The sequence below is a fragment of the Vipera berus genome (genome assembly GCF_964194415.1).
Source record: "Vipera berus genome assembly, chromosome: Z".
In the NCBI taxonomy this organism is placed as follows: domain Eukaryota; kingdom Metazoa; phylum Chordata; class Lepidosauria; order Squamata; family Viperidae; genus Vipera; species Vipera berus.
The window spans coordinates 60306521-60322094 of NC_138205.1; the positions used below are offsets into that span (position 1 = coordinate 60306521).

A 15574-nucleotide genomic window follows, 5' to 3' on the forward strand; every position below is an offset into this window, starting at 1 on the left:
GACATCCTGTGTATGCTTAAGAGCATACACTACATTTACCATCCATTTAGACTAGATGGTCCCCCTGGTTTAGTTTATAGAACAGTGGCCACAAGCAGAGCCTTCTCAGAGACAGCACCTCAATTATAGAACTTTCTCCCAAGGAAAATATGAACAGTGCATCTCTCACCCATTTGGAGGCAACTCCAAACACACTGTTCAGCCAGGCATATGTAGAACAACACCTTTTATAGTCAAACAGCACTAAGTAAATTACTACTAATATTTTTATTTTTTAAAATACACACTTTTAATATTGTTTTAAGCTGGTGATGCTTTACAATAGCTGTCTTTGAGAGTTTTTTTTCTTGCAAACCACCCTGGATTTCTCAGAAACATTTAATTTTGAATTAGACGTTGATTTAATAAATTAGGCAGAAAGAAACAAATATTTAAGGACATCTATATCCCACAGACCCCAGACTTTCGGTTTGGTCGAGGATGAGGCAGATGGAAGAAGCTGGAGTTCCAGCTTCTCAGTCCAGTTTTGCTTCACCCAGTGTCCCTTAAAGGGACAGAAAGTTGCCTTGGAGGGGCAAGGAAGAAAAAGGGATACTCCAGGAGCTTGGATCTGGTGGTGACTGATCTTAGTGAACTGAAGAACCCCTCTAAAGGGGTGGAAGAAAGGCTTCCAGGAGAGTCGAAACAGCCCAAGTCATCTCCAGCTGAAAGGGAAGCTCCACAAAACAGCTGTTCTTCAACAACGGGTGGAGACTGGATGAGCTGAAGTCTTTTCCTTCTCCTTGTGGATTAAAAAACATTGAGACCCTGATGCGGAAAAGCTGAAAGAGTAAAGACCCCCAGAAAGACTAATTTAAAAGCGGTAGGTAATTATAACAAGGGGGAAGTGCTTTAAGAGTATCGTAGATTGATAACTAAGCCGAGGAGGACATCTAAGTGGTGAAAAAAGAAATGACAGTACCAAGAAAAGGGGGGGGGGAGGAAAAAGTGTTTTTACCAAAAACGACCTTGACAGACACCTGTGAACAATATAGTGCCTTGGTTTGAGATTACAAGTGAAAGAGAAAAGACTGTTTACAGCTACATTTGTTGACTTTGGTTAAAACTAATTAGACATTATCTGGAGAAAGAGAACATTTTAAAATAAAGATGTGACTGGAGGAGGTGGATTTGCCATACAACAGCTGGCTTCTTTTTATACTTTGGATATTAGTCTAAGACTGTGAGTTGCAAAATGAGTACATCAAATATTACCAGACTTGCAAAGAAAACCTCTTCTGCACCCTCTGTGGGACAATCCAATCCAACAACTCAGGGATCTGTTGGGACAATGCTGCGATGTGAGAAAGCAAGCACCACTCAAGAGGAAATGTAGGCTTCATTAAAATTGATCCAAGAGATGATGCAAAAAAGTCAGGAAGTGACACAAAAAAATCATGAAGAGACACAAATTAAACTGGAGAACGTAAGTGAAGAAATTCTGGACATAAAGGCAAAATTTGAAGCCCCAAATCAAAATATCATTAAAAATGAACAGAAAATCCAGGAAATGGAAAACAAAACTGAGGACATTGATAAAAAGGTGGAAATGTTATTACAAAAAAAAGAAAGAATTAGAACAAGGAAATCAACAGCTAGAGTGGGCAATGGCAATTGTAGAAATGGAAAAAGTGGAACACTATTTAAGATTCCAAAATATCTCTAAGGATAGAGAAGAAAACATAACAATTGTGATAATTGATCTGTGGGCGGAGGCTCTAAACCAGACATGTCAAACTCGCAATGTTATGTGATGTCACGCAACGTATCGGGACAGTTTTGCCATTGCTGGCAATGGGGTAGGCGCAGCTTCCAGATGATGCGTCCGGCCCATTGGCTGGCAGTTTGACACCCCTGCTCTAAACGCAGATAGAGCAGAAATGCAAAATGAGATTGATGAAATATTTTGCATGAACTCAAGCTATGCAAGAAAAAACAGATTACCAAGAGAAGTACATGTACGATTCATTAAAGAAACAACAAAAGATGAAGTTCTGAGAAAAATGATAGAGGAACCATTACAATACAAAAATAAATTGTGGTCCTAAAGCAGATACCCAAGAGAGTAAGTGATACTTGGATACCCTACCATTTCTTAACCACAAAGTTGATTGCCAAAGACATAAATTTCAGATGGTTAATGCCGGAAGGCATTCTAATAAATTGGAACAACAGAAGGTTTTGACTGGATTCAATCTGGAAAACGGAGGATTTCGAAGTAAGGAACAGAGCAATTTTGGATGAAGGAGTGCAATAATGACAAGGGCAGAAGCAAATGGAAGAGAAGGCCCAAGGAGCAACTGCACAAGCAGAACAACAGAAGGAGAAAGATGAACAAGAGGGTGAAGGTGAAGGATTACAAGATCAACTAGACCTAAATATAAATAATGGAAATAGAGAAAGAAATGGAATCTTTTCAGTAAATGTAAATGGACTAAACTCCCCATCAAAAAGAAATAAAATCTTTAGGAAACTACAGAAATTGAATATAGACATAATTTATTTGCAAGAGACACACATAAGAAAACAACCTCACAAACTATTGGAATTCTCAAAAATTGGGAAGCTTCATTATACAAAAAAGAGGGGTTGCTGTATATGTCAAAGAAACAACAGATTACAAATTAGTGTACTCAGATGAAGAAGGAAGAAATGTAATGGTTGAAATATATCTACATCAAAAACAAACATTGTTAGTGGCAATTTATGCTCCAAATAACAATCAAGAAAAAATTTATCAAAGCCTAAATAGAAAATTAATAGAAATGGAATACCAAAATATTTGTTTAATAGGGGACTTCAGTGCGATAGTTGATGGAACAATGGATTACTAAAGCAACAAATCAAGAAAATCTGGAAGATGAAGATTACCTAAGACATTTTTTGATATAGCAGAAGAAATTGGAATACAAGACACCTGGAGAGAAATTAATCCACAAAACCTACAATATACTTTTTACTCAAATCCTGGTGAAGAATTGATATTTATTTATTTATTTATTTTATTTTAATTCCATTTATATCCCGCCCTTCTCTGAAGACTCAGGGCGGCTTTACAAACTTAGCAGTAGCCTTCATTCTATGTATATGCCTGCTTATTAGGGCTTTCACACACCCCCAAGCGGCATTATTACAAAGTCAGCTTAATTGCCCCCAACAATCTGGGTCCTCATTTTACCTACCTCGGAAGGATGGAAGGCTGAGTCAACCTTGAGCCTGGTGGGATGCGAACCTGCACTAATTGCAGGCAGCTGGTGTTACTTAAGGAGGTATTAGCCCACTGCTCCACCAAGGCTCTTAAATGACTTGGATGACATCTGAATTGAGGATGGATATACAGGGAATCGAGATAGAAATAGGTACACGGATAGACCATAATTTAAAAGTGACATGAAAGGAACACAACCCCCCCCCCAAGATGGACTTTAAACCAATCTATACTAAAAGAAAAAGAATTCATAGAATTAGCGAAAAAAGAAATGGAATTCTTCTTAAAAATAAATAAAGTAGAAGATACATCATTAGAAAACCTATGAGACACAGCTAAAGCGTACTTCAGAGGCATAGCTATAATATATATAGCCAAAAAAACTGCTGAGAAGACAGCAATATCTATTACTAAAAGGAAAATTTGGAAAGTTAGAAACAGAACTACAAAAAACTCCACAGAAAAAGACTTTGAAAAGAGAAATGGAAATAATAAAACACAAACTAAATCTGTTGGACTCAGAAAAATTGGCAGAACAGATAAAGAGAGCCAAACAAAACTTTTTTTTGAAAATGCTAATAAACCAGGAAGATGGTTAGCTTATAAACTTAAAAAACAGAAAGAGAAGAAAATAATATATAACTTAGTAGATGGAAAAGGTTGTCTACAATTTAAAAATGAAGAAATAAAAAAGATAATTAAGGAATACTATAAGGAATTGTATGATAAAGGGGAGACTTCAAGAGAGAGAAAACGGTTCAATATCTAGAAGAAAGTAAACTTCAGAAAATTCCAGAGTCATTTAAAACTATGCTAGACAAAAGGATCACAATGATGGAGATATCAGAGGCTATAAAACAACAAAAAATAGGAAAACACCGGGCCCAGATGGGCTCTTGGTGGAGCTCTATAAAAATTTACAAGACATTGAGCAAACCGCTGAAAGATGTTTTAAATGGACTTTTGTTAGAGGCTAAGCTTCCAACTACAGACCTGGCATGCATTATGGAAACTTGGTTGGGCCCAGAGGGAGGAGTCCCTTTGATTAAGTTATGCCCACCAGGTTTCCCTGTGCTTCACCAGCCTCGGGCTCAGGGTAGGGGCGGTGGGGTGGCAGTTGTTATTAAGGAGACCCTTTGTCCGCGGGAGGCCACTGCCCCTCAAATAGGCGGATGTGAGTCCCTCCTCCTGAGGTGGGGCCCTGGGGGTCAGTTGGGCCTGTTGCTTGCGTACCTTTCTCCCAGCTGCGTGGCAACGGCCCTGCCTGGGCTGCTTGATGCTCTCTTGGGTTTGGCGATTGAGTTTCCCAGACTTATGGTTCTGGGGGATTTTAACCTGCCCTCCATGGAAAGTGCATTGGGGGTGGCCCGAGAGTTCATGGCTTCCATGATGGCCATGGACCTGACCCAGATTATTCAGGGTCCGACTCATGAGGGGGGAAACACGCCCGACTTTATTTTTATCTCTGGGCAGTGGCTTAATGGTCTGGGTGGGGTTTCCCCAATCTCTCAACCCCTTTCATGGACAGACCATTATCTCCTGTGGCTGGGCCTCCGTTATGCCACCTCCCGCTGCTGGGTGGTGGAGCCCACCAGGTGGTTCCGCCCCAGGTGCCAGATGGACCCGGATAGGTTCCAGATGGCACTTGGACAGATTCCTGCCTCCCTTTCCCACAGCCCGGTCAAGACCTTAGTTGACGCGTGGCAACAGGCTGCTTTGGAGGCTCTCAACCGCATTGTGCCTTTGCGGCCCGGTTGGCCCCTTGGTTTTCCGTGGACCTGCGGGAGATGAAGTGCCGGAGGAGGAGCCTAGAGAGCATTTGGAGGTCCAGTTGGTCCGAATCTGACCGAACACAGTTAAGATCTTTTACTAGATCTTACCTTGTTGCAATGGGGGCGGTGAAGCGTGCTCACTTCGCCACCCTCATTGCATCTGCAGATAACTGCCCGGCCACCCTGTTTAGGGTGACCCATTCCCTTTTAAATCAGGGGACAGGGGAGGACCCCTTGCAGGGACGGGCCGAGGAGTTTAGTCAGCATCTGCTGGATAAAATCGCTCAGATTTGGGCTGGTCTGGACTCCGACTGGGCAGTATCTGACGAGGGGGAAGCGACGGGTTTGGCTGATAATATTTGGGACGAGTTTGATCCTGTGACTCCAGATGAAGTGGACAGGATCATGGGGAGATTAAGTGCTGCAACGTGTTTGTTGGACCCGTGTCCCTCCTGGCTGGTTTATGCAGCTCGGGAGGTTACACGAGGCTGGCTCCTGGCAGTTATTAATGCTTCCTTGAGTGAGGGGTGCTTCCCTGCTGCCTTGAAGGAGGCGATGGTGAGGCCCCTCCTCAAGAAACCTGCCTTGGATCCAGCTATTTTAAATAACTTTCATCCTGTCTCCAACCTCCGCTTTCTTGCGAAGGTTGTTGAGAGCGTGGTGGCAAGGCAGCTCCCTTTGGTCCTGGAGGAAACTGAGTATCTGGATCCATACCAATCGGGTTTCAGGCCCGGGTACAGCATGGAGACGGCATTGGTCGCGCTGGTGGATGATCTCTGGCGGGCCCGGGATAGGGGTTATTCCTCTGTCCTGGTCCTATTAGATCTCTCAGCGGCTTTTGATACCATCAACCATGGTATCTTGCTGCGACGTCTTGGGGAGTTGGGAGTGGGAGGCACCGTTTTACAGTGGTTCTCCTCCTACCTCTCAGGCCGTTCGCAGACGATGTTGGCAGGAGGGCAGAGGTCAACCCCGAGGCCCCTTAGTTGTGGGGTGCCCCAGGGGTCGGTCCTCTCTCCCCTCCTGTTCAACATCTATATAAAGCCACTGGGTGAGATCATCCATGGTTTTGGGGTGAGGTATGATCAATATGCTGATGATACCCAGCTTTTCATCTCCACCCCGAACCAACCCAGTGATGCCCTCGACGTGATGTCCCGCTGCCTGGAAGTGGTAGGAATCTGGATGGGGAAGAACAGGCTCCAGCTCAACCCGGCCAAGACTGAGTGGTTCTACATACCGGCATCTCGTTTAGTCCAAGAGGTTCCATCTTTGGTTATGGGAGGAGAGGTGTTACCTCCCATTGATAGGGCGTGCAACTTAGGCATCCTCCTGGATACATGACTCAGTTTTGAAGATCATATAGGAGTTGTGACCAGGGGGGCTTTTGCCCAGGTTTTTGCCCATACATACATATATACATACATACATGGATAGAAGCAAATATTACTTTAATACCAAAAGAAGACTCAGATTTGACGTATATTAAGAACTATAGACTGATCTCATTACTTAATGTGGATTATAAAATTTTTACTTCAATAATGGCAGAAAGATTAAAAAAATACTTAGTTGAATTTATACATTCAGATCAAATGGCTTTTTACCAAAGAGACAAATAAAAAACAACTTAAGAGTGATAATTTATTATTTATTTATTTATTAATGGGATTTATATCTCGCCCTATCTCCCAAAGGACTCAGGGCGGCTAACAACAAAACATATAATAAGTACAGAAATTAAGATAAAAATAAAATTAAAATCATCTGTGCAATAAATTAAAATTAAAAACTAAAAATAAATTAAAAATTGTAAATATAATTAAAATGCCTGTCAGTCCAGGTCAGCCTGGTGGAATAGGAGTGTTTTGAGGCCGCGGCGAAAGGATTGGAGATTTTGGGCCATCCGAAGCTCAGGGGGGAGCTGATTCCATAGGACTGGCGCTCCCACAGAGAAGGCCCTCCCCCTGGGGGTCGCCAGCCGACATTGCCTAGCTGACGGTACCCTGAGGACGCCTTCTCTGTGTGAGCGTACTGGGCAATGGGAATTGGTTCCCGGCAGCAGATGGTCCTGCAAGTATCCCGGGCCTAAGCCATGTAGGGCTTTAAAGGTAAGTACCAGCACCTTAAATCTCACCCGGAGGGCAACCGGTAGCCAATGCAGCTCACGCAAGAGGGGTGTAATATGGGAGTATCGGGGTGCTCCCATCACTACCCGTGCAGCTGCACTCTGCACCAGCTGAAGCCTCCGGGTGGTCTTCAAGGGCAGCCCCATGTAGAGAGCATTACAGTAGTCTATACGGGAGGTAAGGGACGTGGTGGCTCAGTGGGTTAAGACGCTGAGCTTGTCGATCAGAAGGTTGGCAGTTTGGCGGGTCGAATCCCGAGTGTCGCGTAACAGAGTGAGCGCCTGTTACTCGTCCCAGCTTCTGCCAACCTAGCAGTTCGAAAGCACGTAAAAAATGCAAGTAGAAAAATAGGGACCACTCCAGTGGGAAGGTAACAGCGTTCCGTGCGCCTTTGGCGTCTAGTCATGCCGGCCACATGACCACGGAGACGTCCTCGGACAAGCGCTGGCTCTTCGGCTTTGAAACGGAGATGAGCACCGGCCCCTAGAGTCGGAAACGACTAGCACGCATGTGCGGGGGAACCTTTACCTTTACCTTTTTATACGGGAGGTAACGAGTGCGTGGGTGACTGTACGTAGGGCATCTCGGTCCAGAAAGGGGCGTAATTGGTATATTAGGCGAATCTGGGCAAATGGATGTATTAGAATACTATGAACTACATCCAGGGAAACAGTTAGCATTAATATTCTTAGATGCCGAAAAGGCATTTTTCAATGTTTCCTGGCAATTTATGATTCAGCAATTACAAATAATGGACTTTGGAAAGAACTTTATAAATATGAGAAAAACAATATATAGCAACCAGACAGCAAAAGTGATTGTGAATGGAGAATGTACTGAGAGCTTAGAGATAAGAAAAGGGACGAAGTAAGGATGTCAACTATCCCCACTATTATTTATTTTCAATTTGGAAGTATTTTTTATAAGAGTTTTTATTGAATTTTATAGGGTTAGGAAGGGGATATAACCAGGGTAAGGATCAGGATTTGGGATAGGGTTAGGATTGGGATTGGGGTAGGAACACGGTTGGGAGCAACATTGGGGTTGCCTCCCAATAACATTTTCAAGCTTTAGCAAACAGAGTATTGTCCGGGTACATATGCTCAATTAACGCTAATTTAATATAACAGTAAATAGCTACAATATATATGCTAAATGATAATCATAAATGGTATCAATTAGTCAATACATATCATTCTAGTTACTAATATATATTCAAAATAACATATCACATTCATTTCTCACTAGTTCGTTTTCCTAACCATTGGTAAAATTTATCCCATTTTTAAAAATAAATTAAATCCTCTTTCTCTTTAATCTCTAAGGTTAATCTGTCCATTTCTGCACACTCTAAAATTTTCTTGATTAAAATCTCCTCAGTTTGGTAGGTTTTCATTTTTCCAGTATTGGGCAAATGCTATTCTCGTTGCTGTCAACACATGCAATATTAGATACTCATTCTCCTTCTCATACTTAGCTCCTAATATTCCTAACAGAAACAGTTCTGGTTTAAATTCAACCTGTATTTTAGTCAGTGCTTTTTTGTAAAAAAAAGAGGTGCTGGAACTCAGATGTGCTGTCACTGGGAGCGATGCTGGTGTCTTGCTACGGCGTCGCCACCTGTCCTTTGCACCCCTGCCCCTGCGGCTTGGAGCCACATGCCACAGGGATTCCCTTTCCCACAGCCGCCGTGGGGATTCCCCTCCCTGTAGTTGCCACTCTGCGGCCCATGCTGAGCCCCCTCCCGGAGCTGCTCCGAACCCCGACCCAGAGCTCTGTTCCCTGTGGCAGTGGTCTCTGGCGCCAAACAGCCTTTTTCCAACCACATCCAGAAAAATTTGTAACAAACATTGGAATTCTCAAGGCCATGTTTGGTATTTCACAGCAATCTGTTACTGGAAGGAAAAAGCAATCCCTGCTGCGTTACTTATCCCAGAGAAGCATTTGCATGTATGCAGGTATCCTTAGGGTGCCATAGTTATGGATGAGAAATATTGGTAGCAAATTTGGCATTTCTGGATGTAATACAGATATTTTGGACATTGTTGTTTCTTTGCATGTTTGATATTTTTAAAAAAGCATATGCTACTGACTACACTTATGCACATATGTAACATCTTTTGCTAGGATACATGACCCTGCTTGTCCAGAATGTGAAAAGTGAAAGATTGTGACTAAACAAAATTTTGATGTACAGATAATACCACCAGAAATTATTTTAGCCTTTTTAATAAATGTTGTTATTGATGTTAAGCTCACCATGGAAAACATCATATATTGTTATATATATACTAGGTTAATTATTTAAAGACTGAAGAGCAACATAACTAGATTCTAAATAATCTATTTTTCAAAACACACAACAGTCCAAACAGTAAAAGTAAAGTCCAAATTAAGAATATTTCATTCTTAAGAATTGTTTAATTTAAAGAAGGGACGCGGTGGCTCAGTGGGTTAGGACGCTGAGCTTGTCGATCAGAAGGTCGGCAGTTTGGCGGGTCGAATCCCGAGTGCCACGGAACAGAGTGAGCACCTGTTACTCATCCCGGCTTCTGCCAACCTAGCAGTTCGAAAGCACGTAAAAATGCAAGTAGAAAAATAGGGACCACTACGGTGGGAAGGTAACAGCGTTCCGTGCGCCTTTGGCGTCTAGTCATGCTGGCCACATGACCACAGAGACGTACTCAGACAAGCGCTGGCTCTTCGGCTTTGAAATGGACATGAGCACCGGCCACTAGAGTTGGAAACGACTAGCACGCATGTGCAGGGGAAACTTTACCTTTACCTTTTAGTTGTAATAGATGGTTATAGATTCAAAATAGTTTTCAAGAGTGTACAAAAGATACTATTTTTTTCTAGCATCAGCTAAATTAGACATATTACATTGTGAAAAATGTTTCTCATTTCTTTCCTGTTACCTTTATTGATTTCATTGCAGAGATGTTAACATAGGAAATAGATTATTTTGTTATCTAATTTTACCTTCCAAAAGATAGAAGCAGATGAAAAATGTGAGGTTCTTTCCTGTTGGCTTTTTTGAATTAGCTGTTTTAGATTCCAAAAGTTTAGTTCCTAAAGAAGTAACCTTGTAAATAATTTTAATGTCCTTCTCTAGTGCAGGGTAGCCAACCTTGGCTCTTTTATGACTCAAGGACTTCAACTCCCAGAATTCCTGAGCCAGCATGGCTCAACTTGAAAACCTCTCTTTCCCCTCAGCGTGGCTGGCTCAGGATTTCTGGTAGTTGAACTCCATGAGTCATAAAAAAGAGCCAAGATTGCCTACACCTAAAGCCGATAGAGATTTATTTTTTTTTGCAAAAAAAGGTGCCGGAATGCCGTTCTGAGCGTTCTATGAGAAAAAAAGCCCTGATTTTAGTCATCTTTTCCAGCCATGTATATATCTTAAGCCAGAACTTTTTCGCTTCAGGGCATACCCACCAGATATGGTAGTAGGTACCTGGCCTTTGTTTACATTTCCAGCAATTATATGAAGTATTTTTAAACATTTTAGCTAATCTTGCTGGTGTTTTATGCCATCTATAAAACATTTTATACAAATTTTCTTTATATGAAACTGTTTTAGTCAATTTAATATTTCTATCCCATAATTTTTGCCAGTCTTTTGGATCTATAGACTATCCAAAGTTTTTTTGCCCATGTTATCATTTTATCTTTTACTTGTTCTTCTTCCATCTTCAAGTTTAGCAGAAATCTGTAAAGTTTCTTAATCAGGTTTTCATCTGTTTTTAATAATATTTGATCAAATTCTGTTCTTTATAAAATTCCATTTTCTTTGCATCTTTTCTATATTTTATTTGAATTTGCAAATATGGCCACCATGCTAAGTCAATACCCTGCCGATGTAAGTCTTGTCTGTCTTACAATTTTCCTTCCTTACCTAGAATATCTTTGTACGTAACGACTTTGTCATAGTTAATTAAGTTTGGGTAAGCAAAAACTTCCATTGTTGAAAGCCACTCTTTTCTAACTGAAACTCAGGAGAAGCAAGGATAATGACTCTGTTCCTCTGCTCCTCATCAGAGACAGAGAAGTGGAGTGGCTTCTGATTTCTACAAACATGTTTGTTTGGAATGGGAATTCTACATATCTTTTCCAGTAAGCTTCCTACTGTATTCTGTAGAGTTGAACATGGCAAATGTATCCATCTCTCTGTGCCTTAAAACTGACATATACTGTACTTTCTATGTAATAACACTATAGATTTAACTCCAGTCAAAACTATAACTTTAATGAATGTGTATATTATGCTCCATTTTCTAATTGCTCCTAAGGAAAAAAATGTAATTCAGAGAATGCAGAATCTGTTGTATTCCTCTTTCTATCTCATGTTCAGACTAACTTCCTATCAGGATCTATGTATCAGTTTGCCAAATAATGACCAAGCAGTAGTTGAATCTGTGGTTGGTTTTCTATACATTGCTTTTACAGGATTTTCTACTGTGTCTGTTCATAGCTAGGTGTGGAATATTTTATTCAAAAATATGATATACGATTTTTACTTGCGTTCCAGGCAGAGAAGTCCTCAAGGACAAGCCTAGATCTGGATGGTGGAGAACTTTTAAAATCCATATTGTATCGTAAACAAAGCCTTGATGTAAGTTGTAATTTAACCATTGGGTAGTGCTACAATGATATTAAAAATTTAATTATACTCTATCTGTTTGTTGAAAAGTCCTTTGGAGGTAAATTATTATCCTCTTGCCAATGGAAATGAATTCTATATTAATTATATTAACATATCAGGTTGAAAGACAAAACAAAACAGGGCATGTACATTGGCTAACAGAAAAAGTGAAAAAGGGTGCGCAATTTAAATTATGCTGTTGCTATTGTTCTGAGGCTGAAGCAAAACATATATGCTATGCTTCACTCTTGGTACAGAACAAGCAGCTTTCTTTGGTTCTCAAAGGTAGTTTAATGGTGGTATTGTTTTGAAGGTTTCAGGGTCTTCTGTAAAATACAGTTGAAGGATTTTACAGTATGTGTGTTTGTCTTGCACTTGCTGTTGTTTCTTTAAAATTATTGATTTTTTCATGCTAATTAGTACAGTGACAAATACTGCTCCAGTCTGCTATTATGAAACTTTACCCAGATGGGAAAAGGCATGGGACTCATTGATGGAATGCTGCTGATAGTAGGCATTCATACAGCGTATGACTTAGTGAAGAACAGTTCTGGTCTTAATTCTACTGTTGGAAAGAGAGGATCAGGAGCTCTACAACTGAATACTGTTGTTACTGCCTGATCACTGGCAGCTTAACTCAGGTTCATCTTTCCTCTTCATTTACACCCTCTCATTTTAATAACATTAAGTTATTTGTATTTGCTTTTTTTTAAATTTGTATAATTGTGATTATTAGTTAGAAATAAAAGAAAGTGATTTTTTAAATATAGATTTTATTAGTTTTTATAGGGTTAGGGGTAAGGTGGGGTTGGGATTACGGTTGGGATTTGGGTTAGGGTTGGAGTTAGGGTTGGGGTTGGGGTTTTTCCAAATAACATTTTCAATATTTAGCAAACAGCATAGTGTCTGGGTCATTTATTCAACTAACAATAATAGATATAGTTAATTATCATAAACAATATGTTAATCACACAATAGCCTTCTTCTTGCTAATATATATTCAAAATTACATATCATGTTCCTTTCTCTCTGACTCATTTTTCTAGCCATTGATAGAAATTATCCCATGTTCTAAAGTACATTGAGTCTTCTTTCTCTTTAATCTTTAAAGTCAATCTATCCATTTCTGCACACTCTAAAATTTTCTTAATTAATACTTCTTCAGCTGGTAAGTTTTCATTTTTCTAATGTTGGGCAAATACAATTCTTGCTGCTGTTAATATGTGTAGTATTAGATATCTGCAATCTTTCTCATAATTGGCTCCTATTATTCCTAACAAAAATAATTCTGATTTAAAGTCTATTTGTTTTTTAGTCATTTTCTCCAACCATAAATGTATTTTAACCTCATTTTTTTTTTGCTTTAGGGCATGTCCACCACATAAGATAATAAATACCTGGTCTTTGTTTGCATTTCCAACAGTTGTTTGAAGTATTGTTAATCATTTTTGCTACTCTCACTGGTGGTATATTTATTTATTTATTTTTTTATTTTAATCCCATTTATATCCCGCCCTTCTCCGAAGACTCAGGGCGGCTTACAATTTAAGCACAAACCAATGTGCTTAGCAATAGCCTTCATTATAAGTTTTCTTTATATAGCACTTCTTTAGTTAAGTTAATGTTTCTCATAACTTTTGCCAATCTTCTAATTCTATATTATATCCAAAATTCTTTGCCCATATTATCATTGTTTCTTTTACTTGTTCTTCCTCCATCTTTATGTTTCACAGAAACTCTATAGAGTTTCTTGATCAACTTTTCATCTGTTTTTAACCGTATCTGATCAAATTCTGTCTGTTCTTTATAAAATTCCGTTGTTTTCACATCTTTTTCATACCTCGTTTGAATCTGCAGATATGGCCACCATGCTAAATCAATACTTTGTTCTTGTAAATTTTGTCTGTCTTTCAATTTTCCTTCATTATCCAAAATATCTTTATAAGTCACAACTTTATCGTAGTTAATTAAATTTGGGTAAGCAAAAGCTTCCATTGTTGAAAGCCATTCAGGTATCTTAATATAAATTTTTTTCTTTTATTTTTTCCCATTATGAAAGAGGTGCATTCCTTATAAGATGGTTTTGAAAGTATCTATGTATTTTATTCTTCCCATACCACAGAAAGGCATGCCAACCGATTTGTAGGTACAATAGTCTTTTATCTCTAAGCATTATCCATTCTTTAAGCCATGTTAGAATGGTTGGTTGGTAGTATAACATCCAGTCTGGCAGTCCAAATCCTCCACTGTCTTTTGCTTCTTGTAGCATTTTCACTTTAATTCTAGCTTTTTTTCGTTCTCAGATAAATTTCAGTATTATTGTATTCCATTCATCAAAGAAGGCTTTTCCCAGCCTTACAGTGATCATTTGAAATAAAAAGAGCATTTTTGGAAAAATATTCATTTTCACTGTTGCTATTCTCCCCAACATTGAAAGTTGAATTGTAAAAAAACTTTATTGGTATCAATTTATACCCCAAATGAAAACCAAGAAAATTTCTATTCAAAATTACACCAGAAAATAATAGAATTGGAATTCGAAAGCATATGTATAATTGGAGATTTCAATGCTATCGTAAAGGCCGGGCTGGATTATAATATGACAAAAAAACCAACCAAGACCCTAAGGAGAACACTTCCAAAATCTTTTCATAATATGGTGGACGAATTAAATATATTAGATGTTTGGAGAGAAAAATATCCGGAAAAGAAGCAATATACATTCTATTCTAACAGACACCTGTCCTGGTCGAGAATAGATGTGGACATCAATAGACTTATTCATAAGTACACAAAATATAAACATAGAAACAAACACATGGGCAGACCACAACCCAGTCACAATTATATGGAAAGGACAAAAAAAAAGAGAGAACAAGATGGACATTAAATCAAACTGTATTGAATGAAAAAGACTTCCAGCAATATATGGAAAAAGAAATGACTTTCTTCTTCAAGGAAAACAAAACAGAAGATATCTCACTTCAAAATTTCTGGGATATGGCAAAAGCATACATGAGAGGACTTGCTATATCTTATATGGAGAAAAAGAATAAACAGAAAAGACAAATTAGGGAAAAACTGGAGGAAGAATACTGTATAAGACTCTTGAGAAAGAATTACAGAAAGATACACAAAACAAGAAGATAAAAAATTTAATGGAGTTGAACAAGCATAAAATGAACTTAATAGAAAATGAAGAGGTGGCAAGGAAAATAAAGGCAGCTAAACAAACCTTTTTTGAACATGCAAACAAACCAGGAAGATGGTTGACATATAAAATTAAAAAGGAGAAAGAGAAGAGATGGATTAAACAACTGGAAGATGCCGAGGGGACTTTACAACATCGGAATGAAGAAAAGAAAAAAATAGTTTGGGAATATTATGAGAATTTATATAAGCAATAAGTAGTTTCAGATGATAGGATAAAACAATTATTGGAAAAAAACAGAGATACCTAAAGTACCAGAGAAATTTACAAAGCTACTAGAAGAGAAAATAACAATGATGGAATTAACAGAAGCAATTAAAAAACAAAAGAATGGCAAAACACCAAGACCAGATGGGCTACCAGTGGAACTATATAGAACATTGCAGGAACTGTTAGGCAATGTAATGCTGGAACTCTATAATGAACTCCTCTCTGAAGCTAAGATACCAGATTCATGATCGGAAGCACTTTACCCTGATACCAAAGGAAGAAACAGAAATACAGAAAATAAAGAACTATAGACCAATTTCCTTGCTGAAAGTGGACTAAAATATTCACATCAATCATGGC

The 15574-nt window shown here is 39.1% G+C and overlaps 1 protein-coding gene across 7 annotated transcripts in view; it reads left to right on the forward strand.

The window, feature by feature from the left end:
• Nucleotides 1–15574, forward strand: part of COBL (cordon-bleu WH2 repeat protein) — a 242330-nt gene that overhangs the window by 107113 nt on the left and 119643 nt on the right. For all 7 annotated transcript variants that reach the window (XR_014028621.1, XR_014028622.1, XR_014028623.1 and 4 more), the window contains one exon: nt 11680–11763. Coding sequence is in view for 2 of the 7 variants with exons in the window: in XM_081345343.1 (XP_081201469.1) it covers nt 11680–11763 (84 nt within the window). In the remaining 5 variants the exon portion in view is untranslated. The remainder of the gene's footprint in view (nt 1–11679; nt 11764–15574) is intronic.